Genomic DNA, 25,766 nt, shown 5'->3' with positions numbered 1-25,766 from the left:
AAAAGCCTTTTTCCATTTACTGATCTGGTAATAACTGTATATCCTTAGGTAAGTTCAGTGGAGGGTCTTTGTGCAATGTGACAAGATATGTAATACAAGATTTGATCTGGATGTGTGGGCAGTACACTAATGGTTGTTTGAACAATTGTAGCCTTATTTGTTAAAGCTATAATTGTTGATGGACCAACATTGATTCACCACAAATGTGCTCCTACAACAGCTTGTGGTTTCGCATTACAAATATGGTAATTGTGTGAACATCACCTGATCAAGTTAGGGTGGCAAGGGTTAAAGGTCATGTGTGAATCCATGATATGCTGTCACTATCAAGTCTTGTATCATAAGGATTCAGACCAAATTGTAGATGTGGCTCAGTATAAGTGGGAAGGGCTAATAGTCTAGTGACAACAAGTACACACATTCTGTTTGGTATGTGTGTCATGAAGCAGAAAAATATTTAATTTTTTTACACAAAATTTGCTCATTTGAATATGTGACACTGTCATGGCATGCAGTCACCACCCTGAAACTTGTCATTGAAACCAGTAACTTGTATTTATTCACCAAAAGTCTGTGTTCACATTGATATTGATGTTGTAAACAAACCAGTATCATATGTGGCATGCTTGCATTACTGTGGCTTTTGCACACCTGCCATTGTTGTCCTGGGTAACTATTGTCCTCTTGCTTTGGTATTGTTGTGTGCATGTTTCTCATTGAAATACAGTGACATCACCTCTTATTATGTCCTGACCACCCATTTAATAGCCATCTAGAGTGGTGGAGGAATACAGAGGTCACCGGCGAAAGTAGTCCCGGTAGTTAACATGAGCTTAGCTGTGGCGGGAAATTACCACACAAAGGCATTGAGGTCCATAGTCAATCGTGTTGGATTGTGGTCTCTTTCAGTGGTAAACAATGTTTTGTTGTGTTTTTTTTTGTCCAGCCTAACTAACTTCTGAGTTTACTCCTAAAGCTTGTATTCCATAGCAGTTCTATATGCCCAGGAGCTAATTTTTGCCTGTTGACAGAGCATGGTATTAAATAAATGTTGATACCACTAAATTAATCATTTGAAAGAGAGTGACCCCTCTTATCATCGTCAAATGTAATTTGTCAGACCCAAAGATATTTTTTCATTTACATCAAGCAATCTGTCGTCTTGACCTAGAGGTTTGTAAGGGCTCTAATTCTTTCAGATGGTCAAACCTGGACCACCTCTATGGCCATTTCTCAAGATGGTTGGTTCATCCATCAGTGGGATGTCTGACATGGCATATGAAGAAGCCAATACAGCTAAAATCGCTCATGCAAAATATTGTGATGCTTTGTATTTTCCTTCTGAACCAACATTGTGTACAATTTATACATCCTTTGTGAGAATACGATGTTTAACTACAAGTATGTGTTGATGTAGGCTTTGCAAGTAAGGATTCACACCGTAATCTTATCTCTCTTATTCATCATCACTTCCCATTAATTTTGGTTCTAACCAAGTTGGATACTACTGTTTTCCAATGTCAGATATTGTTGCAATACACCATGAGTTTGTGAGATTGCAAGTCCTTGTTTTTGCCAACCATTCATATTGTATGAATTGTATTCATACAAAATGAAATTATTAAAACCACATCTGTTAATTTACTCTGAATACCTCCATATGGAATCCTCTCTTCACACTTGTAAGCTTTTAACTCACCTACATGTATGACCTTGTCTTCATACCTCTGTGAATTATTGTGGACAGTAATTGCACAAGTGCCCCCTCAATCATCTAATTCTATAAGAAATTAATTTCAAATAGGAAAAATGTGAAGCCCTTTATGTTCTAAGATCTCACAGGCTGAAATTTTGAGAGTGTGGTGTGAAAAACTGGCATTTCTAAAAGATAAATCATTGACAGAGGAACTTGCAGACAGACATAGAAGGCAGTCTCTGGAATTTCCGTTCTCTGTCATTGCATAATACATGCAACTGTCAGTGTTTTGGTTAAAATTTATCATGCTTTATCCAGGAATACTGTACTGGATACAGAAGATATCATAAATTGTGCCCACATCAGAAATTAATAATGCCCACATCAGAAACTGCGCCCACAGATGTAGAGAGTAATATCACATTGCTCAGGGGGTACCTGTACCAGTGAAATTTTTATCAAATAAACAGTGAAAGGTAAAAATAATGAATTTCATCTTCTGATCCTGTAAACTACTCTATCCCACACACTTACGAAATTAGGAAGTCAATGAAGATACCTTATGTCATATTATTTTTCCTAAGGCCTATAATTCCCATGGAAATAAGAAAATTAATTTTCTATACATGGTCTCCAGTTGTGGAGTTTCAATTAGCTGAAGCTTGTGAACTGTGGGTAGGGTTCTCCTGTAACTAAATGTAATTGATATTGTGAACATATGGATGTGTGACAGCATTACGTGACACATGTAACATGACACCATAAATACAAAACAAATTAAACTGATGCTAAGTTAGGAAATCAAAACACAACATTTACATGTACTGCAGAATTTTCAAACTTTATTCCGTACATCATAGAGTGTCTGCCGCATCCAGGCTGGTGCAATCTTCCTCAATGAAATTCTATGAAAAGTCAGAAATATTTCTAAATGTTAACCATGCTCCTTTACACTCACAAATCTTTGCACATAATAATAACTTATCAAACCAAATTTTTCTATCATTTTACCAAATTCTTAGCGTGGACAAAGAACATTTTCAAATTTCCTTCCCACAAAATTGACATCATTACTTGACAAAATTGGCATCATAATGGTATGTTATCAAGAATGGTGGTTGAAATTTTAAAAATATGGTCCCAAGGAAATTTATGAAAACTAGAGATTTTATCATCATTAGGCAAATAACTAATATCTTGCAAATGATAGGGAATTTGATTGTCAATGTGATCAGGGGAAACTGCAAATAGTTCATTGGGCATTATGGCTGTAGACTTCATCATTTATTCACAATTTTTCATCCACTCTCCTACCAAACCTGTGGAAATTGAATAGATACACAAGTTGCCTAGAAGTTTGCATTCAGGAACCATATCTTGCAAAGTTAGTGAAATTCGGTAATGCCTGTACATGTAGTTTTAGGCTGTTTGGCCCTGGCAAAATTTGTCCTTTTGACTGAAGTACAATTTCCATCCTGAATTTTCTTCAATTTCATGCTGTGAGACATCAGACAAGTTGTCTCATAACATCAGGAAATATTATCCAACCATATCTTGCAGTTCTGTCAATGGCACCGGTTCCAGTAGTGCTAAATGTCAAGTAGGTGAAGATGTACATTCCTGAACTTGTTTGGTAAAAGTGAGAAGAAACATACTGTCCTGCAAGGGTTGTTAATTTCAAAATAAAATTTGTAGTCATGAATATCTACCAATAAAATCTATGATGGAATCTGCAAGAACTGTAAGAATACTACACTAATTAGTAAATGCAATGTAAATGAATATAATTATGGCATCAGTGTTTGTAATGTGAGAGGATGATACTGTATCATTGAAAAGATGTTCAGCCCTTTTATCAAAGAAATTGACACAGCTGTGGAGTTTTTTTCTGTAGAACTGAAGCAGACAGATCTCATGATGTCTCTGTAGTTTTCTAACATGTGCCATTTTCAACTGTCATTAGTTGTTTTAAAATGGGATTTCCCAGAAGTAAATCCACAGGAAGTGTAAGTGCAATATATATATAGTGTAGTGAGAGAAGCAAGAGGGAGCTACAAAGTCACATTTTGAATATAAATGTTTATGACATGCAAATAATATTACCTGCAGGTTACAAAGGATGTGTGTCCACTGTTAAATTGCTTACAATTACGAAGTCCACTACTCATTTTTTCAGTTCAATTTTCAAAACATAGAATATTACATGAATTTTGCAAGGTCTACAAAATAGAGGGTAGCTATAAATGTTGGGGCATAGAAACAAACAATTGTGACCTAGTTGTTTTATGACCTATAAGAATATTGTGAAAGGTCAAAAGTCGAAGGTTTTATGGGTGGCACAATAAAAATTCAAGTCTGCTAAACTGTGACACAAATCACAGCATCAGCAATTTTTTCACATGAAAATGTTTTTGTTTGGTTGTATTTATGTGAAATCTGTTTGACTTTTGGATGACTAAATTTTGTCTGAATTTTGGCATTTTACTGAAATGTCAAATATGACTTGTAGCAGTGTCAGCGTGTTGTATGGAGGTGTGCTACAAAATATTGTGATGTTTTATGAGTAATTAAATATTCATGAAAATGTTATGCAGTAAATAAGTATGTGCACGTTTACATTTCAACAAAACCACCTTTGCCATAAATGGCTATGCTTGATCCCAGTGATTCCTCTGCAGTTGGATGTACAATATAGCCTTTTACTTCGACAGGAAAAGAGGTGTGGTGCTCATGTGCTAACGGAGTCCACTCTGTGTCTTCGTCTGCAGGTCACTCCAAAGACACCAACTCTCAATCCGAATGCCAAGGTATTTCAGGGTCCCAAGACAACGCTTCCAACGACAACTGCTTCAGCAACAACAACACAAACTCTTGATAATGGTGACGTCTCCTGGCAGGAGCAGGGCAGCAGCAACTCCTCCTCACCAGCGCAGGTAGCAGCAATACAGGGTACGTTCACAGAATGTTGAGAAATCATGGGGATGTTATATGCAGACTTTAATCCTCTTTCTACCAGGTTCCTTAGACAAACTGTAGAAATATGTACAACTTCGGACAACGAGGATTATGTTGCATTTCAGGTTGTGATAGGCAGTTTTCTCACATGAACTGAGCCATATTTCTAGCTTGCACTTGCAGTCATTCTCACAACAAATTATGCATGCCCTAGACTTAGAGTATAATTACATTGTGCATAATTAGTGAGTAAGAATATTCAAAGGAATAACAAGTCATCAACATTCGATTTTCACATTCAAGCAATCATTTATTCTGTTAGCTTAAATGAATACTATATTATGCTGTGTTCCATGCATTAGATACAAACCCAGATCATATATCTAAATCTCATTATTGTGGCAAGACTTTAGTACATTAATCATCACTCTTCACTTTCCTTGAAGAAATTGTGTATGTATAGCTTTGAGAATTGTAATGATTCAGTGAAAAACTGCATTTATACGCAGCATATTAGAAATTTTGAATAGCCAAAATCAGGTCGGTCTGACCTACTTGAAATTTGAATAATAGTTGTATTGAAAGGGAGGCTGAAAAGTGGTGTGACAAAGTATCACTCTAATAATTATACAGTTACAATGAGTTGAAATATGAGGGCTCCATCTCTGTACATCTCTATTTCCGAAGTGCATCTCATGTTGGATCATGACGTACATCAAATTGGAGTCATTGAAAATGCCAGACACTGGTTATTCTGGTTCAGACAAGTGCCGTCATGCCTCTGCGAAGGATTAATGAATAATGTCACAAGTAAGAGATATTAAAATGAATGACCCATCAAATTTATCTGTCAGCAAATGTAATGCAGCATAAATTTCATTTGAAAAGACAGCAATACCTACGGAGTCCTCTAATTACCTAAAGCAAACATGATCCCCTGGGGAAGGCAAAATACTATTATGATGACCTTATTGCGCAGGACCAACCGGTCACATTGATTGTTTCAAGAGTACCATCATTGGCTGTATGTTGGATATTGCTTGCAAGCTACAATTGTACTAGCTTCAAGAATAGCAGAATTCATTGATGCTTGTGTACCTATGGAATTTACAGTACTGACGTGTAATCTCAGTAGCCATAAATTATCACATATGGGCAAACAAATCATTGAATTTATTGCCAAAAAATGACATCAAATATTTATTGTACTTCAGCATTGGGTGCCTTTTGAACTGTTTAATCAATATATACAGCATAAGAAAGCTTGAGTTACCCCCTCATTGACCTACAATAGCCAACTATATCACATGGGCCAGAGGAAGATTTTTCAAGGTTTTGTCTATAATTCTGGATTTTGTGTGACAGTCATAATTTTTGTCTGAAATTGCTCTGTTGTATTGTCATCTGTCCCTTGAAGGGTCATATGTTTTCCTGTGTTGAACAAAAGATGCCCTTTGTTATAGTTCATATCTATTACATTAATCACAATGATATTTGTCACTTATATTGCTTGGATAATATCAGCTTTAGTAAATTAACAGTCATGACTTTTGTCATATAGATTTGTGCCTAATTTGATGTAGCATTATGGTTGCACGGCACCCTAATGCATTTTGCTTGGTCAGCAGGCAATGCGAGTGACTGATAATGTCACAGCAACAGTCCCTCTGCGTATGTAGCGGGACTGTCATGACATATACGTTAGGAGGCAATCCAAAGTTAATATACCTGCATAATATTAGTATAAACTATCCCTGCTTTGTACCTCTTTTGGTCTACACGATTGCAAAGGTCATATACAGGTATTAGACTGAAAGATTCAGTCGCGTGCGGGCGCTCCGGCGCACTGCGACCTACGACCCTTTACCACGACTGAAGGCACACTGTTGAAATCCTGTTCTCCAACAAAATTTTGTTGGAACCAATCGTATTACAGAAACGAGTTAATTGACAGTATGTAGCGTAAAAAGACCGCCCACATCGCTCACTCAGTGCGTGATCGTGATTAGCATATTCAAAACTGTCGCCAGGCTTTTGTCCCGCCTATTAGCTTATATCATGTCTCGTTTGTCAACAAACACAACGTGTTTTCTCAAACTCGAAGTATTGAAAATCGAACGGCCGAAGCTATACTCACGTTGACGTCTGTGGCTAACGTTCCAATTTGATCATTATGGCCGATCCGAACAATCGCCGACTCGCATTGCCGAGGCAGTCAGTAAATGTTCTGATGTAGACCTATATAATATTATGTTGAAAAGAGAGCAAAGAGACGCACTCAAAGAGTTTTAGCGGCGGCAGAGATGTATCCGCTATTTTACCAACAGGGCCCCACGGTATGGGAAATCTATGATTTACACGCTGGCACCCAAAGTTATGGATCTATTGCTCTGGGGATTTCGCCCCTGATTTCACTCATGAAAGATCAAGTTCAGAAGTGCAGTGAAACGTGTGTGAAGGCGGCTTTGATCGGTTCAGATCTCCGAAACGACGTACGTACCAAGGAACAAATTGTGCGTGGTAAATTCCAGGTTGTGTTCAGTTCACTAGAGAGGCTATCATGACGAGAGAGTGGCGGAGATTACTCAGTTGCGATGTCTATCAAGAGAATCTTGTTGGAATTGCCATCGACGAAGCACACTGTGTTTATTTTTTACAAAGGCAGGCTCCGCTGTGATGTCCAGACGTCAGTTCCACTGTAGAGTTGCTTCAGTTTCTCGGCGATATCGGTCATTTTCGAAAAGATCGACCTTTTCTTCCGAGAGTCTACAGTCTCTCCGCAGACTACACATTCTGCTGCGCTCAGCGCGAAAGTAAAAATGTGAAAGAGGCTCCCCACGTAACTATCCAAAATGTTTTTGTGTCGAGTTTGTGTTTGATTCGTTTCAAAAATGTGTTCCTACATTCTTATCCGATTGTTTGTGTTAATAAAAATGTTAGTTTCGCGTCGGATTTTTGTAGGGAAGTTTGGATTAGTGTGTACGGTAATGTTTTGTTTGTGTAGAGTTGCTTCAGTTTCTCGATATCGGTCGTTTTCGAAAAGATCGACCTTTTCTTCCGAGCTCCCCGCAGACTGCACATTCTGCTGCGCTCAGCGCGAAAGACGCTATGGAGTTTTTTTTTTTATAGGCGTCAATTGAGCCAGACAATATTGTATCTATATGTAAGTTTATAGGCTAGCCGCTTGTCGTTGTTTTCATCTGCCGAGTAGAGCGATTATGCAATGTCGGCGCTGCCGATGCAGTTGATCGACATTGTTGTCTTGACTACCGCGTGTCATTATGCCCGTAAACAGCCCACGTGAGCAATATTCAAATTACACTACCATGATTTACATATTTGAAAAGTCTGTGAAGTCAGTTGTGGGCGGTACTTTTTTTCTTTGAGTTTGCCGCGGCCAAGTACAGTGTGCCTTCAGTCGTGGTAAAGGGTCGTAGGTCGCAGTGCGCCGGAGCGCCCGCACGCGACTGAATCTTTCAGTCTAATACAGGTATCAGACTTGATTAACACACTGACGTGACAAACCCAACCAGTGTTCTCCCCAGGAATTCTTGCAGCATAGATGGTGATTTGCATAACGATTATCTTGTTATGTTAATGGTTTCTATTGTTTTACCAAAACTAAAGAATAGTGGCCATTTTGCTTTAGGCCAGGGAGAACACTGATTATTATTTATCTTTCATTGATTTAAAAATCCTTGCCACTCCCAAACTTGCACAATTTATTTCTCTGCCTAAAAATATGTTCTGTACTTTCTTTGAAAAGCTGTCAAGCAAGATATTGACTTGTGTGCTGTTGCCTTATATAGTTTCCTTTTGCCAGCATCATACAGATGCCTTGAATACTTTACAACTGCCGGTTTTTTTTAGCATGCTCATGAACTGTTTGTCTGTAGTATGATACCAGTGTTTTTGTGAAGGCCAGTATGGTGGTAAATTTCACCACACTTCCCCATTCACATTACTGGGATTCCCCGTAGAGAACATGTATCAATACAATCATGTTAGAGAATAACTTACACTTGGGTTCCCACTCCATTCACCTATCTCACTAAATCCTAGCAAAAAAATACACTGGATGCCCTCAGTTATTGCCTAAAACAGCTGTTCCTATGGCAACCTGAAGATGATATTACCACTGAATGGTATCTTGCTGAATTTACAGAAAAATTCCTTATGATGTAACTTTTCAGTGAAATGTCATTTTAGAAAACCTTTCTACCACTGGGTTATGCTTTCAGTCACCTTAGCATTCAAGTATTTGTTCTGTGAACTCTCTAGCTTGTGTTTTTCACAATGCATGGTACAACACAAGATTACAACATAAAGACTAACCTGGCCTTATTTAGAGTTCAGCGTTTCACACAATATTCAAGTAGCTCTGTGTTCATCTACGCAGCTGTTACTGCTATGACATATTTGTCAAGAAATCAATTAACAAATTTTGCAAAGGAGTGCAGGCAGTGTCAGCTTAGTCATAATTTGACAGCTGCATATCTTTAGTTCTATGGACGCCTGTTCATGACTTTACAGTGACAAATAAACTTAGAAATTTACATGTATTCTGTTGATCTTTAGCTTTGTGAAATTCATCATTTTGGTATTCATTACGATCATAATGAATTCTGTAACAGGTCCTTACCAGATCAATGGGGATGTGAGCAGCAAGTACACCACAGGGGCCGCCGTTTTCCCATCCCCAGCCGAGTCACCGATACCCATCACTCATTTGACAGTCAATGGTTACACCACAACCGAGATGACATACACCCCCAGTACAGAGGGACAATTAGTCTCAGGGGACGAGCTGGCTCCGGACAATTCTCACAGTAAAGGGGATGGCCTCCGAGACATGCTCAGATATCAATTAGAGTACTATTTTTCAAGGTAAGGCAGCTTTATTCTGAGAAAAAATGCTGCAAGGATTTATTGTACCATTTAACCAGATTTGCCTGCTAGTCTGTGAAAGCTGTCATAGTAGGGGACAAGAGAGTCGATATTACGCTTCCTAAATCATGTCCCTGTGATCTCCAACATCAGCAAAATTGTGTGTATTTGTAACAGTTTTGAGATTTGCAGGTCGAGAAGATTATAGGAAAGTCAATTAGATATTGAATAAAACAAATGGAGTATCCACAGCTTTACCCTTAAGAAGTTTTCTATCAGAAGAAACTTAAGGCATTGAATTTGTTTTCAGAGTACACTGCACTTGTTTTGTGGGCAGTTCATACAATAATTTTTAATGTTGAACACAGAGCAATATCACGTTTTAGTCATGTATAGTTTGATCAGTACCTAGATCACCAGTGCCATGTGTCATATGGCATTACAAACTGTACTTGATAAGCAAGCCATAACTAGTACATTACAAAAGCAGACCAGCAAATAATGAAAAATATTTTGTAATCAAGCGATATCCAAAAGACCAGAATAGCTGCATTCTAATTATGCAACAGAATTGAATGCCCACCCATATGTCAGGTGATCAGTCATGTGCCAGACATGTAGCGATCACAAGTCTTATAGTTGTGAAAGACAAAAAAATATTTCCATTACAACAGGCGTGTTGTATTTATTACCCTTTTCCTCTGTATAGTTCAATTTATTAAATTTTTGTTCATTTCTTTAAAATAACTGTTTTTTCAGTGTGAATGTTCGAGCTTGTATTGTATACAGCCAGCATATTTATCTTCAACCATTTGAAATATCTGCTTAGCCTTGCATACCTTTGAATGGCCTGACCTGAACTGTTGAACTCTGATACCAAGCTGGTAGAGTTGACTTCAACTTTTGATAATAATGAGTATTGTGCTTTTTACCCTTGCAGAGAAAACTTAGCCAGTGATACATATCTCCGGTCACAAATGGACTCTGACCAGTATGTACCAATATGGACCATAGCCAATTTCAATGCTGTCAAGAGACTAACCACTGACATTAACCTGATAATTGACGTTCTCAGAGGTATGGACAATTACTCTTAATACTACCTCTTGTTGATTTCAGATATACTCTAAATATTACCTCTTGTCGATTTCAGAGGTACTCTTTACCCTTTGCACCCTGACCCCCGGTTGACCTATGATGTCATACAAAAAAAATTTTCCGAGCCGATTTCAAATTATTAATAGAATCTCTTGTCGATTTCAGAGGTACCAATCTGTATTGCTCAGGGTTATTTTGTACCGTGACATTGTGACTAAGCAACCACTTTAGATGCAGGGCACTGAACAAGAACTAAATCCCACTCCAACAACCAGTTTTATGATTTGTGTTAAGGTACAAGTCTGACAAAAGAGTAAGGTGAAAAAAGTTTCAGACGATAATTATGGAAAGTGTGAACAGTTCACATGGCACTTGAAGAGGTCATGGTTGAGATCAATAGTCTTGTTACTGTTTGTAAATTTCATCAAAAATTGTAAAAATTGTACTCATTTTGTGCAAGTAATTCATGCAATTGCACAGATCTTGCTAAGAGAAGAAATGAAATTAAAAGGGGAAGCATTCCTTGCCATGGTGTCGGGTTTTCTTACAGTCTATCATTGACTTCATAGATTAGACTTTATTTCCTGCTTCCAGTGAAGAGACAAACAAATCCGGAGGATTTTCTGAGAAAACTTCCTGTTTCTTGCTTCTTATTTGGAATCACTGTCTGTACTTTTCCCCCTCAACATTGGTAAACAGGCTCCGTTATCTTAAGGAATTGAAAAAGTATGTGTGTTTGTCATGTTGCAAGACTTCAAAGCTCAGGCACAGGAAATGTTTTATGTTCATAGCCAAAGCACACCCTGTGTAGCATTTAGAAAGTTTTTAGATTTTGAAAAAAATGAAGACAGTATTGCTGAGAGTATTTACAGAAACAACAAGAATTCATGGTTTGAAATCGCATATTCTACTTGCATAAGGGCATTTATATCCACATCACACAGTTTTTGAGCTTGGCAAAACCAGGCTCTTCCTTTGTTGAGAACTGTCCTCGTTGTGAAACTATTCACCTGGTTTCTGATTTAACCTTCTGTTAAATCCAATCGATGTACTGAAGATTTAAGAGTGAAAGGGTTCAAAGGCCATGAAAAGCAGTTTTGCCTGTCAAACTGATATTTGTGAATCTGTAACAGTTCTAATTGATAAGAACAACACTTGTTAAAACTAAACATACTGTCTCAGGGTGTAGTTATGAACAGATAAACTGTTCCTGTTTGTTAACGGTTTTATGGGTATCTCATTGTTTACGTCACAATATCATTGCAAAAGTATTACCAAATATGAATCTTTTTCTCTCTGTGTCAGTCCACTTACCCAATTGACAGCAGTAGGGATGCAGCAAAATCTGATTATGAGAAGGGTTTGACATTTATTGACATTGCCAATTTTGGTGATAGAATGATGAATAAACTTCTAATACATCACTAAATTAAGTTTCTCCCATGTGCAACGAACACCAAATACTACAAGTTTACTGTCATAGTTGTTACCTTTTGCACACTATGTAGGGAAATTTTCCAGTTTTTTTCTTCATTTGTATAGATCTTTATAGCATCTAATGAATGTTAGAGTCCTGATCCAGAAGAAAGTCTTTCCGAGGATACTGTGGATAACTGAATGAAGAGTCTCATTTATGTTTTTCCCTTTTGAGTTCCTTTTTTTGGCTCTGGAGACAAAAGTTTGCCCCAGCCAACCAGTTCAAAAATGTTCATAATTAGCTAACTGTGAATGTTTGAAAGTGACATTCTGTTTGTTTGTTTTCTCCTCAGAGTCTCCTTATTTACAAGTAGATGATCAAGCGGAGAGGGTTCGGCCAATTACAAAAAGGTGTATAGTGATGTTACGAGAAATTCCTGACGCAACTCCTCTTGAGGTAAGCGTACTTGTAATACTACACTATAAATGAAACCCCAGAATGTCATTCTAATTTTTCAAAAGGTATTATGTAAGCAATATTTATGAAAGAGAAATTTTGCCATCTGCATTTCCGATTTAGATATCAATCGTGTTATATGTTGATGTGTTACCCTATTATGTTTGTAAAGAATGCTTGCATACAGGCCAGCAGCAGCACACTGAAATATTTTCTGAAAACCCACCACAAGAAATTGCTTTGGTGTTCCCAGTCTGCAAAAGAGTAATGTGACAAAATAACATTGCATACCTGTAGCTTACCAATGAACTCTTGCATTGAATCCAGCTGCCCTGTATTTAAAAACAATAATAAAATTTTTAACTTCTTGAATCACCATGTTTTGTTCTGTGTTTTGCCTACTCAGGAAGTGAAAGCATTATTCTCAGGTGAAAACTGTCCAAAGTTCGCAAGCTGTGAGTTTGCTCACAACTGTAACTGGTACGTGACGTTTGATTCAGAGGCTGATGCTCAGAACGCCTACAAGTATCTACGTGAAGAAGTCAAAACCTTCAGAGGAAAACCAATCATGGTAGATATTTCTCTCTCTCTCTTTCTCTCTCTCCCTTGTCTTTTAGTTGTACATGTGTTTTTGTAGTGCATCCAAATGGCATATCTTTCAAGAAGAAAAGTTTGAAAAAACTCAGAAAATGTATACAATGTAGCATATTTATCATAGTTTGGAAAATGACCAAAATGCAAATTCTTCAAATGTTCCACAAAATATTTCCATGCAAAATCTGTATTGACTATTTTGCCACTGTACCCTGGCCTGGTATAAACAAGTGAATTAAGTAAACTTTTATGTGGTTGCAGCGTGCAGTAGAAAACAGAATTATAGCCAATGTTCTGTTGGAAAACTTACAGATACCAACATGCCATTCATTGTATTTGTTTATACCCCAGGTTTATAAAAACCTAATGTTGATCAATGTATATTTTCAGGCCAGGATAAAAGCAAAACCACTGCAAAGTTTCTCTGCAAAGATGAATGGATTACGGACACCGACAACGCCAACGCCACCCCAGACGACAGCCACGACGCCTACCAGCATATACCCACAGCAACAGTTCCAGTACAGTCCAGTTTCACCAATCATGAATGGTGCTCAACAACCGTTTGCCTTCTACCCGAACCCCAATGTGATACCGCAGCAGTGGGCTACCAGCCCACCTCCATTCTTTGACCCTCCAATGGTGAGTCATACAGTCAATTATCACCTTTATGCACGTACCATGTACAGTAAACCCTTGACGATGGCAAATTTTCTGTGATAAAGAGACATCCTCAGTAGACATTCTATTCAACATATAAATGTTGTCTTAAAAAATATCCTCAATAGAGAATTAGGACCGGTTTCGTGATATGCAAGTGCAGCTTAACAGATGAAACAAACATCTGGAGATCCAAGAATCTGAAATAATAAAGCTGTCTCATTATTAAGTGTACATTTGCTTGGAAATTGTCTGATAGTTTAAACCCAATCATCAAAAGCAATTTTGATCTGCCAAAGCTGAACACATAGGTGTAGATGTCAATGAAAACCCTGATTATAAGAGACACAAGTTCAGTATACAGTTTAATACAATTCCAAGGGTCACATACTGTAGATTGTCCTGTTTTACATACCACATATATTGGTACTGTAGAGACATTGCAAAATGATTCAGTTGACCCAGAGAGTTCAGAAAATTGCATTGAAAGAGGGCATCCTGCAAGGTTTGTCGTTCACTCGTGTATATGAAAAAGATGAACAACTTTCTAAATCTGTTCAGAAAGTATTACTTTATTGGAATGTTTGCGTTTCAGGCACCGTTTCCTGGCAATGGAATGGCACCTCAGAATAAGTATCATCAGCATCCAATGACAGTGGGAAGATATGGCTATCAAGGTAACAGGAACAGGTATGTACCAATCTCTGTGAAACTGTGAACAAACAGATAGTGCTGTCTGACATAGTGGAGTATGGTGAAGCTCCTGAATAGACAATATCATCCGTTATGGTGAAGCAACTGACTGTAGAATAAAGAGTATTGTAGAAAGACAAAATGAAATGTTAGTGTTGCTAGGCAAACTTAGTATTGGTGATTTTGTTGCCGTCAACATGTATAGATTATTGACAGAGTGAAGCATTGGAAATAGTTTTTGTAAACACTCATATGACAAATGTCAGCATTGTACCTGAAAAAAGAAGACATTCTTCAAATTTAAAAAGTAGAACTGGCAGTATTTGGTATTGTGCAAAGTGCATGTAATTGTAACATCTTGATTAGTTCCCCACTGTATAAATACTTGATGGTGTGGATATAAATGCATGTGCTCTGTCATTACAAATATCAATCATTGTTCTGAACAGATGTTTTCACAGTGTTATTTACCTAGTCATTATGTACTAGTGTGGCAATTACAATAATAATAATGAGTGTTTTTCAATAAGAAAGCTATTCTAGCCCCGATTAACAAATTGTTCGCAATCTACATACACATAGAGCAGAGAGTTCATCATAATTGTTTTTCACAAATTTTTATTGATCAGATAATTTTTAAATCCTACCCAGATCCATTTTTCTGAAGTTTTACATCAAAAATATTATCCTGTACATAGAGCTGTCAGGTTATTGAGCATCTGTGATCTCTTTGTGCCTTAAACAAATACTTTTTTTCGAACCAACTCCAACATAGGTGCCTATCCCTGATTGATATACTTAGCATTGTGTGCAGGTTTGAAACAATGGAAGTTTTCAATACAATAAGTGGCGTCAACAATCCAACAGTGTACTCATGTTCACAACGGCCAGACTGCTTGTAAATAACCAACCTTAGATTGTATTTGCTTTGAATCGAGATTCCAGCCATGTTATGATATCCCCTTAGTTTTATATTCTTTGCATTCTTGCATTAAACCGCATCTACAAACCTGACTACAATCTTATTAGCATACACCATATGTTACCTAATTTGATCATTCCTTTATAAACATGAGTTGTGTTTTGTGTTGGTATGTGCATATCTCTTTATATGAATGTATTATGTACCTTCAGGTTCATTGATCTAAGTACAGTTGCACATATGTGTATATATGTTTAAAGGGGCAGTCCTCTCAATCCCTGGTTTTTTGCATAAGTGGTTGTTTTACATTGCCTGTTTATTTGATTTTAGTCCTCTGTTTTCCTTTGAAAGTTGTACACAGTTAGCCAAGGAGAGATGTGCAAATGTGATATGGGCATGTCAAAAACTGCTGGGTTCTTAATGCAATTGCCACAGAAATTTCAGTACATATACAGTGTGTTTATGTAGGTAGTCACCCTTTTAATCCTTTGAACAGTTATGTGGGCGTTTTCACATGATTGATTGTAATTGTATACCATATGTGTATTGTTCAAGAGTTGTATGTCACTAATTGAAAAAAGTAATGCAATATTATGCTGTCAGAACTTCAATAAGTAGTCAAAGTAAAGAGAGAGCGACTCAAATATGAATTGGATGCAGTGCTGTTAGTGCCAAAGAGTTGTACACATAGTTTGTGTGCCATACATTCAGAACACTTTTTCCATTTATTTGCCACACATTCGGAACGCTTTTCCATGTTCTTTTTTTCTGAATGAACAGAAACCAAACTAAGACTCACCAAAGGACATCAAGTACTCCAGACGAGAGAACCCTTGAGCGCAATAACAACCATGAGATTCCGCGGTCACCTCATGACAGGAGTAGTACTGCCAATGGCACACATAATGTCAGTCCCAGGTCGTCGCGGGACAATGGTGATAGACGTGACATGGAGAGGGAGAACGGTGGTTACAGAGTGAGACGTGACAATACATCTCCTAAACTAGGCCAGCAAGACTCCATCAGTCATTCTGGTGCTCTTCCACCAAGGTAAACTGACTTAACCCTTTGATCAACATGGTTTGGCCTAAACCCATTGTATCAGTGATGAGCATGTTTATAGGGAATGTTGGGGTCAAACAGGTCAAATGTGCACAACATGAGCTGTTCAAGTTGGGTTGCAGTTGCATTCACCCGTATGATACGTTTCCTGTATTTCTGCATTATTGACCCAGTGAGCTTCATCTGCATTGTATCTACTTTATGCAATGATGATATGGGTTTTTCAAAGGTGATCACGTTAGCTGACTCAAGGACATCTGTAAATATGAAAAAACAATGCTTAGAAATATCTGATATCAATATGTACCATTGGTTAATATTATCATGTTCTAGATTTTATTTTAGCATTTTGCTCCTAAAATTTCTACATCAAAGTCACGTCTCCATGCACAGTCATGCATATCCAGGATACAAAAGGGGGATGTGATTTCGAAGCTTGTCAGATGACATTAGAGTATTGTTAACAACAAACCATGAGTAAAAAGCTTCCTAGTGACACAATCAATACAGGTTAATGGAGTCCTTACCAGAAAGGTCAAATTTTGTCCCGTTCTTCATGTCCGTTTTGACCCGGGCAGTCAAACTGGGGAAGCTATCAATTTCAGGAAGTGGACTTTTGAAGTCTTGTGCTGTCACATTTTGGTCTAGCCTAGCCCCTGAGTGTTTTTATTGGCATGGGTGGAGCAATAGCAATATATGCAGAATTTTATGATTTGTTTTGGGTGGGGGTGGTTGTTGGGGTATTTGAAGGAGGTATCATTTCACATCAGATAAATAGCATTTGTATTCCACTGCTGTTGTTGCTAACAATTACATAGAGAGAATGGGAGAAGCAGGTGAAATGTTAGTAGCCACAAATGCATTCTGCATGTGGCATCAGTGTCTTGTTGGATTTGCAGGAATATGACAATGTGACAAGCGAAACACTTGCTACAAAGGTATACAGTCACCTGTTCCAATTTTGCCACAGTTACCATGGAAACAGTAAATCTAAGCTATCACAGATGTTAAGCGGATGGCCGCTTTTTAAAAACAGCACCCTCACATGGGCATTTTGAATACGAAGGAATGCCCCTTTGACTATATATGGACATATTTAGATTACAGGCGACCGTATACCTTTAATGGTACTTCCAAATGCACATGTCTTTGTGAAGACCGGAAAGTACATGTTATTGTTCAGTTATGGTTCCCACTTAAATCTTTTGTTAGCGAGAATATGTTACCCATTCAGAATGGTGACAGAAATCAAGACCCATCATTGCAGATGATGTAGTAGCATTATTAGGAAGAATGTGTATTTGCAGGCAAGGTGGTTTAAGATGAAGTATTTTTGTTGATAAGCCTTTACCAAATTCAATTTGCAACAGGCGAGGTGGATTTAGCCGACGTGGCAGAAGGAGAGAAGACGAAGGTTCCAGGAGGAGGAATTCAAGCGACAAACGTGAAGACCAGCCCAAACCACCTTCACCCAAACTTGATTTAGCTCCATCTTCGTTTCCGCCACTCCCTGGAAGAGAGAATGTGGTGAAAACTGAGGAGACCGAAAATAAAAAACCCATGATGCCCATGGCAGATATTCTGAAGGGTGTCAAAGACCCCAAGGTAAGTCTTAGGGGAGTACCTTCATAACTGAAACGCCATAACACAGAAATGCAAACCTACCTGTGATAAAGGCACGATAGTTCATGTACTGTTTACATTGGTAGAAGACCGAACAACATTATACTGGTTTAAAAACTAGAGAGAGAAAATGTCTTCTTTGAATGATAGAAGTATTTTAAACCAAGTGTAAAGTGGACATTATGACCATACCTTCTTTCATTAGGTAAAATTCTGAAGAAGGCATCCAGTTCATCAAGTCGTGCTAAACCAAATGAAACCTGACTAATATCCACGCATTGATAACAATCGTTGTCATTTTGTTTACTGGAAGGTGAAAACTCCTCATTGTCAATCTTGACTGCCATGATTACACTGTAACAACTAAAATTGTGTAATGGTGACACCACTTTCCTACTGAAAGTGTTCTACATCATTTGTTTTGTTTTTACTTCTACCAGCGTGCAGTCAGACCTTTGGAAAACAATACCGCCATTCAACAAAGAGAGGGCGCGTCCAGCGAGGCGCTTCAGAAACACAGCGCGACTCCTCCATCTTCACCTACTACTCCTAAAGTCAATCAAACCAATCCAGAGGAAGGCATGGTAAAAGATGCCGCTACCACCACCACTACAGCAGCTGTTGGTAAAACCAACCAACAAAACAGCACTGCCAACCCTACAGCTCAAAAACAGGTATGCTTCTTTGATTAATAGAACCATGCAAATCTTACAGTCGTTAGGCGTGTGCAATTCAGTGCTATGTGTTTATGCGTTTTAATACTGATAAGTGTCTCACACGTGTAGGCTGCCACTCTGTGCAAAATTGGCACCTCTCACTGGACGTGTATCTTACAACTGTCAATGACCATTTGCTGTGAATGTGGATTGATGGAGCGCCAGGGGAGATACCACAAAAACCCAATTGCTGGTACAGGTTATTGATTTGACACCTTGTGAAAGTCTTTCATGCAACAGGTAGAACGTCAGATCTTGGCATCCGCAGAATTTTACTAACTTGTGGTTCTTTTGCATTGTGGCAAGGAGTGTGTGAATGGTCTAGTGTTGCATATTTGTATAATTTCCACCGGTCAATGGGGAATCTTAACACTTTGGAAAAATGATTTCTTATGTCTGAAACTGTAAAGATTTTCTGTGCAATAGCTCTGTGGATTTGTTACCATAAAAAATAACAGTGCATTTGTTTTGTCTGGTTTATTAATCTTCAGGAGGAAGGGCAGCGCAGCAGTATGCCCAAACTCAGTTATGCTCAGATGGCAGCACAGACACCTAGCAAGAAGACTCCTCCACCCCCAGCACAGCAACAACAACAACAACCACCACAGCAGCAACAGCAACAGCAACAGTCGCAGCAAAAAGCCAGTGCTAAACAGCCACAACAGCAGCCACAACCTCAAAGACAGTTATCACAAAGACATGGCGCTGCAGCCCAACAGCAGCCGCCTACAAAACCAGACAGTTCTACCGAGCAGTCACGACAGCAGAACGGCGAGAATTCCAAGGACCAGTCTGCAAATGGCCGAAGGTCACCTGTAATGAAATAAACGAGATGAGAGGAAAACAACTGAAATCAAGATAATTTGTGCTTCAAGATTTATTCAGTGGAATTTAAACACCGCTGACTCAACAGACATGGTGCTATTGGTTCTTAGGGTATGCTTCTACCCAGAAGACTAACACCTGACCACCCCTACCAATGGAATTTGGTATCTTCCACAACATAGTTCTGATATTGTTTGATTTCATGGAAGGGGATGTCAGGACATTATGAAGCAGTGAACTTAACCACAGAATACTGTACAGAGAAAGGACGACGGTCATGGAATAAGGATGAGTTGTAAATTTTAGAGGTAGACACACAATATGACACTTAACTGTGAAACTTGCTCTATTAATTAGGCAACTGTATAAATGAGAATATCTTGATTTATGTGCTGTAAGATGCTAAGTTTTACTCTGGACTAAATATCTCTGCATTATCTTGATCTCTTATCAGCACATGAAACAATTTACTTGAAATGTTTTGGGTTGCAAAATTACAAAAGAGGTTTTATGGGGGGCTTTTCAGAGTCAGCACGCTGATTTCTTCGCCACATTTGCCACAGTTGTTGAATGCATTTTTTGTGGAAAACCAGATTCAGAAAACGTTCTAAAAAGGACAGAAAAATTTATTACATGTTCGTGTAAGACTTTTCGAAATGTGTGATACCAAACAGAAGTGCACAGTTGTAAACTGGTAATATTTACTTGGTTTCATGACATTTGACATTGAACTTTCCAAACCAACCATGCTAAGTCATATTTACCACAACAGGTACCCAGTGTCTAAGGTTTCGTTAAGCAGTACTTTACAATTATAAATCATTCATGAAAATTCCCGTAAACATGAAATTTAAAAAGGCAACCTGAAATGGCACATTGATTACACAGAGCAAGGGGTGCTGTACTAATGATAATTGACTGTTTAAAACTTTAAATAAGCCATTTGACTCGCTTGATGTTAATGGGGCGTGATGTGATGAGTGCCAAAGCGTAAAATAATTATTAGAAATTGTCAACCCAGTTCTGTAAGGTAGAATGCGCCTCATGGACGGATATTCTGACTTTCAAATTTTTACAACACTTTTCTGATCTACTGCTGGTTTGGGCTCATTTTGAAACTCCTGGAGAAAATAGTTTTCACAGGCTTATTGTTTTGAAATCGAAGGTTTGATTTTTGCCCCAAGAAGTTAACACAGGAATTGTGGCCATTTTGCATTCAAGTCTAGGGGAATATAGGGTTATTTGTTTGTCTATGATCAAACAGGTTAAAGCCGGAAATCGAATGGACCACAGTACAAGCAAAACCACTTGCCTAAAAGCGCACAGAAATACATGTATTTCCCTATGCGTCTGTACACTAGGGTTGGTTTGTACTTGTATCAAGTGATCTCGTAGGTGTTACGGAGTCTGTGTCCTTTTTATTCCGGAGTAGAACCATTTTACACGCTGACCCCTGATCTTTATTCTTCATTTCGAAAGAAAATGGTTTAAAGTTGCCTTAGGGAAAGTTTGAGCAAAAGCGTTTAATCGTTCAAGTTCAAGGCGCATTCTACATTAACAGACACTTTAAAGTCAGTCAAATGAATCAAGTTTTACTCACACGTGGTGGACAAGTTGATTTTAAAAAAAACAGGGATAAACTTCGCAGGGAAAAGTAATCAAAATTGGGATTTTTGATCAGCCTTTTTTGTTGTTTTCCTTCTCAGTAGTTAACACGGTTTGTGGACTTTCCTTGTGCATGCACTGATTTGTCAGAAAGAAACGAAAGTCCAGAGAGCAATTGATATGGTATTTCACAGCACAATATCTCTGCAGCAGTCATATCATATCGCAATTTTTCGTAAAGATGTTGCATTTTAGTGCAATAGGTAGGAATTGTAGCGTTCTTTTTGAGTCAACTCGAATAAGTTGTCAGAATTTGACAAGTTACAGGGGAAATAACTGCAATCAATATCATAGCATTTGTAATCAGTCTCTTTCAGAGTTCAATACAGGACATTTGTGCAGCAGGCACAAGCATGTTGTTAAATTTGGTGAACTGTAGTCATAAAAGGAAAACTAACCAAAAAGTGCATTTTGTATATCTTGAGAGTGAAATTTTTTGTGTGTAATATTTTCATCCTTCTGTCTCTTGTGTTTCTGTAGTTAGGTTTTTTTGGGTGACATGGATTAACTCTTGTCAGTGGTTGCATCCGTGCTGTTGGGTTGATTAATGATCATGTGTGAAATGACAACACTGAAAGATGTCTTATGAGGTGAAAGTGGCAAATGATTAACAAAATAGAATAATCCGTGGCATAAGAGAACAGCTGAGTTGCTCAATCTTGTTCTGTCTTCAGGCAGATTGTCATTGCATGTCGGTTCTGGAGAACTTACAGCAATGTTCACTTTCTGAAATAAACAAACGGATTACAACTTGAAAGGTATACACTCACACCATGCAAGGAATCATGGAGATTTACTTCAATTGAATGAGACAGTAAACATCAGTTGCTCCATGGTATTTTTGCCATGAATGTATAGAATGCAGTCCACTCATTTCCAAACAGTGGGTACAGTCACAGTAAATACTGTGTGACCAAAATTGTGAGAGAAGTATTCAGTTACTCTACTTGAAAGCTAGTCTAACAGTGAAAGGGACAGAGTTGCTGTCTTTGAACATGACTTTCAAATTGGCTCATTATTTAGCATCTTATTATAACAGCATGGTTTGCCTAAATAAACACCAAATGCTGTGTACAGATACAACAGATGAAGAAATTGCCCTGTTATCTGCCAGAAAGATAGGCCAATGGCTTAACAAACTATAAACCTTGATATAAACTACAGTGTGGATATGAGACACTGATCATGTCACCTATTAACTTTTGGTACATGCTTTCCATTAGAAGATGTGGAAAATGACCAAAAACACCACAAAGTTACTCTGTCCCCTTAGCTAGTTCCGTCAGACAAGCTTTTATTAGACCCAATGGCAGGATTGTTGCATATACTTGCATGATCCAGAAAGCTATGTTACAGTATTGTTTCAAACAAAACTGCAATTAACTTCAACCAGCAGGATGTATTGAAATTGAAGTTTGGCTTGGCGTATTCCTGACCATAAGGAATAGCAATAAACATTGCTCAGTAAAACAACACTGTGCACAGCACTCCATGAAAAGAGCCAATAAAGATTGGCAATTCTCGGTAAACTGCCAGCCAAGTGTTTATGTCCTTCGTTTGAAATGGATGCTGATGAAGTGATGGGAAATGAACATTCACGGTCATTGTCACTCGGCCTGTAACAGCAAGGTGCATGACACATGGACAGTATGACTTGAGCCTTGATAGAAGAGATTTGTAGAGTATCTGAACAAGATAGATACCCACTGGAGACTTATGATATCAAGGTATATTTATGGTGCAATGTATGATAGGGTGTGATGTAGCACATACCCTGCAGCACAAAATTTGCCTTATATCATTTAGGTTAGGATCATTGTCCATGTCCAGTCATTGAACTAAGCTTTCAGCCAAGTACAAAGGTAATAGGTGTATTGCAGAATAAAATATTACACTGTGACTACTGCAGTGTTGCATAGAAAACTGATGCCCAAGAAGTCTTAATTCAGCAGTTCAAGAAAACATAGGTGGATAAATACATGCACAGGAGTACAAAATTTCTATGTACATTTCTGCACAGGAGTTTTCTATGTACGTTTCTGAACATTGTTGTTTGTAGCATGGTCCACTGAAATATCCAGTTTTGTATCCATTTCTGAGAGTAATGGTCATTATAAAGCCCAACAGCACATCAGTCAACACTGGACAAAGAGTCACAGGGTTGCATTTTTTTTGTCTCTCTTGTGTTGACATTCTTTTTATATCAATCTCAACATATAATCTCTTCCACAATGTGTCCATGTTTCTTTTAAAACGGGTGTTTACTTTTTTTATGTCTTATTTTTTTTGCTGGTTTTCAATATTGGCTTGTTGGGGTATTTCCAGAATACGCATGTGTTGAGTCTGTCGTCATGGTTACTCACCAGTCATTTTAATGTGCCTACTTATCCAAGTCCTTTAAAAAAAAATAATGACTGTTTCCAATGACATTAAGAAAAGTTTACAAATTTATTTTAATGCAAAATATCACTAGTATTAAAAAAGTATTTAAAGAGGATCGTCATAACCCAGTAGCACAGTAGCAAAGAGACGTGCAGTTTGTTTCCGTAGAATATCTCTATTTGATGGCAGACTGAGGGATATCATAAGCCTTGACCTTGTAATTTTCAATGTATGTATCTATGACCAAAAAAAAATTATATATTTTATCAATTCAATGTGTTTTTGTTACAATTCAGTATGTTGCAAACTTGACAATTCTAAAAAATGCAGTATACTAAAGTAGTACTTGTATATGAAAATTATACCAGGACTGGTAAATGTGTAGACACACATGTATGTAGTATAGACAACACACGCACCTGTATCACTCTTATCATCGGGGAAATTTGGGGCGAAATTTCAAGCGAAGGTGTTAATATTTTTGTGAGAATTTTTTGCAGACTCGTATTTTTTCATTTCACAGTAACTCTTTCAAAGTTTCAAACAGTTTATGCCAAACCTGTAGCTTGGCCGAAGTAGCAGTCAGTATAGAGCAAAGTATAGACGAAAAAATTGAAAAAAAAACTATTAAAAAATTAGAGGAAAACGTGGATAGGTACAAATGTATGTTTCATTCAAGTATAGTATTACAAGAATTTGATCTGCAACTGTTACATAATGTTAATCAGACCGATTATTAAAAATTAATAATTATATTGCTGGTTTTGTATTTTCAATTTTGAAATTGAAGCATGTGAAGATAACTTGTTTGAACTTATTGCCATGTCTTTGTCTAAACCAGAAATGTGTGTGTTTTCCTGTGTATAAAACAATTGGGGCTAAATAGCACTAACAAAAGAGTGTATTGTTAGTAGAGTATGGGTATTTGAAAATATTTTTCTTTACTTTTCTCTTTGCAGTGATAAATTTGTGTGATAGGGAGAGAATTAGAGATAATATAGTCATTGTATAAAGAAACATTATCACTTTGGCATTCTGTGAGAAGTACCTATGATTTAATTAGATTGTATATTTCACGCAATTAAATTGGTTCTGAAATCTGTAGCTATTGACATAGTGCACCGTCCATTATGTTCCTGACATTTATTTCAGTGTAAATGCAAGAAAGCATGGTAAGTGTGTAATGGCTGCACACTTTCTCTTGGAGTTCAGTTTTTTAATACCAACATCAACCAAAACCCTTTAATGGAATAGATATTTTAAATACTGAAAGAGAAATGAGAATTAAGACATACCAGGCATCGTTAGGATTTGTTAAATGTCTTTCAGGAAGACAACCGTCTACTTCTAAGAAACCGCTTCACTGAACTTTCGCTAAAGTTTTTCAATAATTTAAAGCAGTTAACAAATACCACACCAAAAATCCTTTACCAGATATTGTGTTTTATAGGACTAAGCACACGTGTACATTACATGTATCCTTATTGGTGCACAAAAACAAGAATAAAATTTGCAATAACAACAGCATGCCACAGTGATAATTTAAAAATTACACCAAGGTAAATAATTTTTTTGAAGAGAGACTTACAATCTGTAATACTGTATAGCAAAAAAAAAAAACATGTATCCAGCTTTGCAACAGAGTTTTCACTCACCAATCCGCATAAAGGAGCTTTGTTGCCAAGGAAACCCACTGTTTAATACTATTTTTGCTTGAAATATGTTAAAAAATTATGATGTATCCCCACATGAAATCCTTATTGTTTATTAGTGGACTTTTTGAAAGTGACAATTATTAATTGTACCTGTAAAATAGATATGTCAGTTGGCTGCCTTAGAAAATGGTTGGTGCGTATATATGTTTTGTCATTTTGATGTTGGAATTTGCCAGATTGTGGTGTAGAACTTTATATAATAGCTCACATTACATCAAAAAATGTTTCCTTGTGAAGGAAATCCCTAGTCACATGACAAGTGTTCTGTTCGTTTTATTTTAAGAGCAAACAAAATTGAAACTTGGTAGAAAACTTAGGTGAGTTGTTACCTAAGAACCGAACTCCAAGTGGCAACAGTAATGCTCGCTGGGGTGTTTTTAATGCCAAATTGAAGACAGAC

General features: G+C 37.5%; 1 protein-coding gene across 2 annotated transcripts in view; it reads left to right on the top strand.

The window, feature by feature from the left end:
* The window catches only part of LOC139143828 (la-related protein 4-like), a 41,797-nt gene extending 16,304 nt beyond the window's left edge, over positions 1-25,493 (top strand). The window contains exons 3-13 of one of the 2 annotated variants that reach the window (XM_070714407.1): positions 4,465-4,645; positions 9,286-9,538; positions 10,479-10,615; positions 12,406-12,509; positions 12,916-13,080; positions 13,494-13,745; positions 14,359-14,453; positions 16,159-16,428; positions 17,811-18,045; positions 18,504-18,737; positions 19,271-25,493. In XM_070714407.1, coding sequence (XP_070570508.1) covers positions 4,465-4,645; positions 9,286-9,538; positions 10,479-10,615; positions 12,406-12,509; positions 12,916-13,080; positions 13,494-13,745; positions 14,359-14,453; positions 16,159-16,428; positions 17,811-18,045; positions 18,504-18,737; positions 19,271-19,606 — 2,262 coding nt within the window. In that variant the 3' untranslated portion in view covers positions 19,607-25,493. The remainder of the gene's footprint in view (positions 1-4,464; positions 4,646-9,285; positions 9,539-10,478; positions 10,616-12,405; positions 12,510-12,915; positions 13,081-13,493; positions 13,746-14,358; positions 14,454-16,158; positions 16,429-17,810; positions 18,046-18,503; positions 18,738-19,270) is intronic. The other variant, XM_070714408.1, reaches the window with a different exon arrangement.
* Positions 25,494-25,766: the final 273 nt, after the last annotated feature.

The sequence above is a fragment of the Ptychodera flava genome, chromosome 11 (assembly GCF_041260155.1).
Source record: "Ptychodera flava strain L36383 chromosome 11, AS_Pfla_20210202, whole genome shotgun sequence".
NCBI lineage: Eukaryota > Metazoa > Hemichordata > Enteropneusta > Ptychoderidae > Ptychodera > Ptychodera flava.
This window is presented reverse-complemented; position numbering and strand designations above follow the sequence as displayed.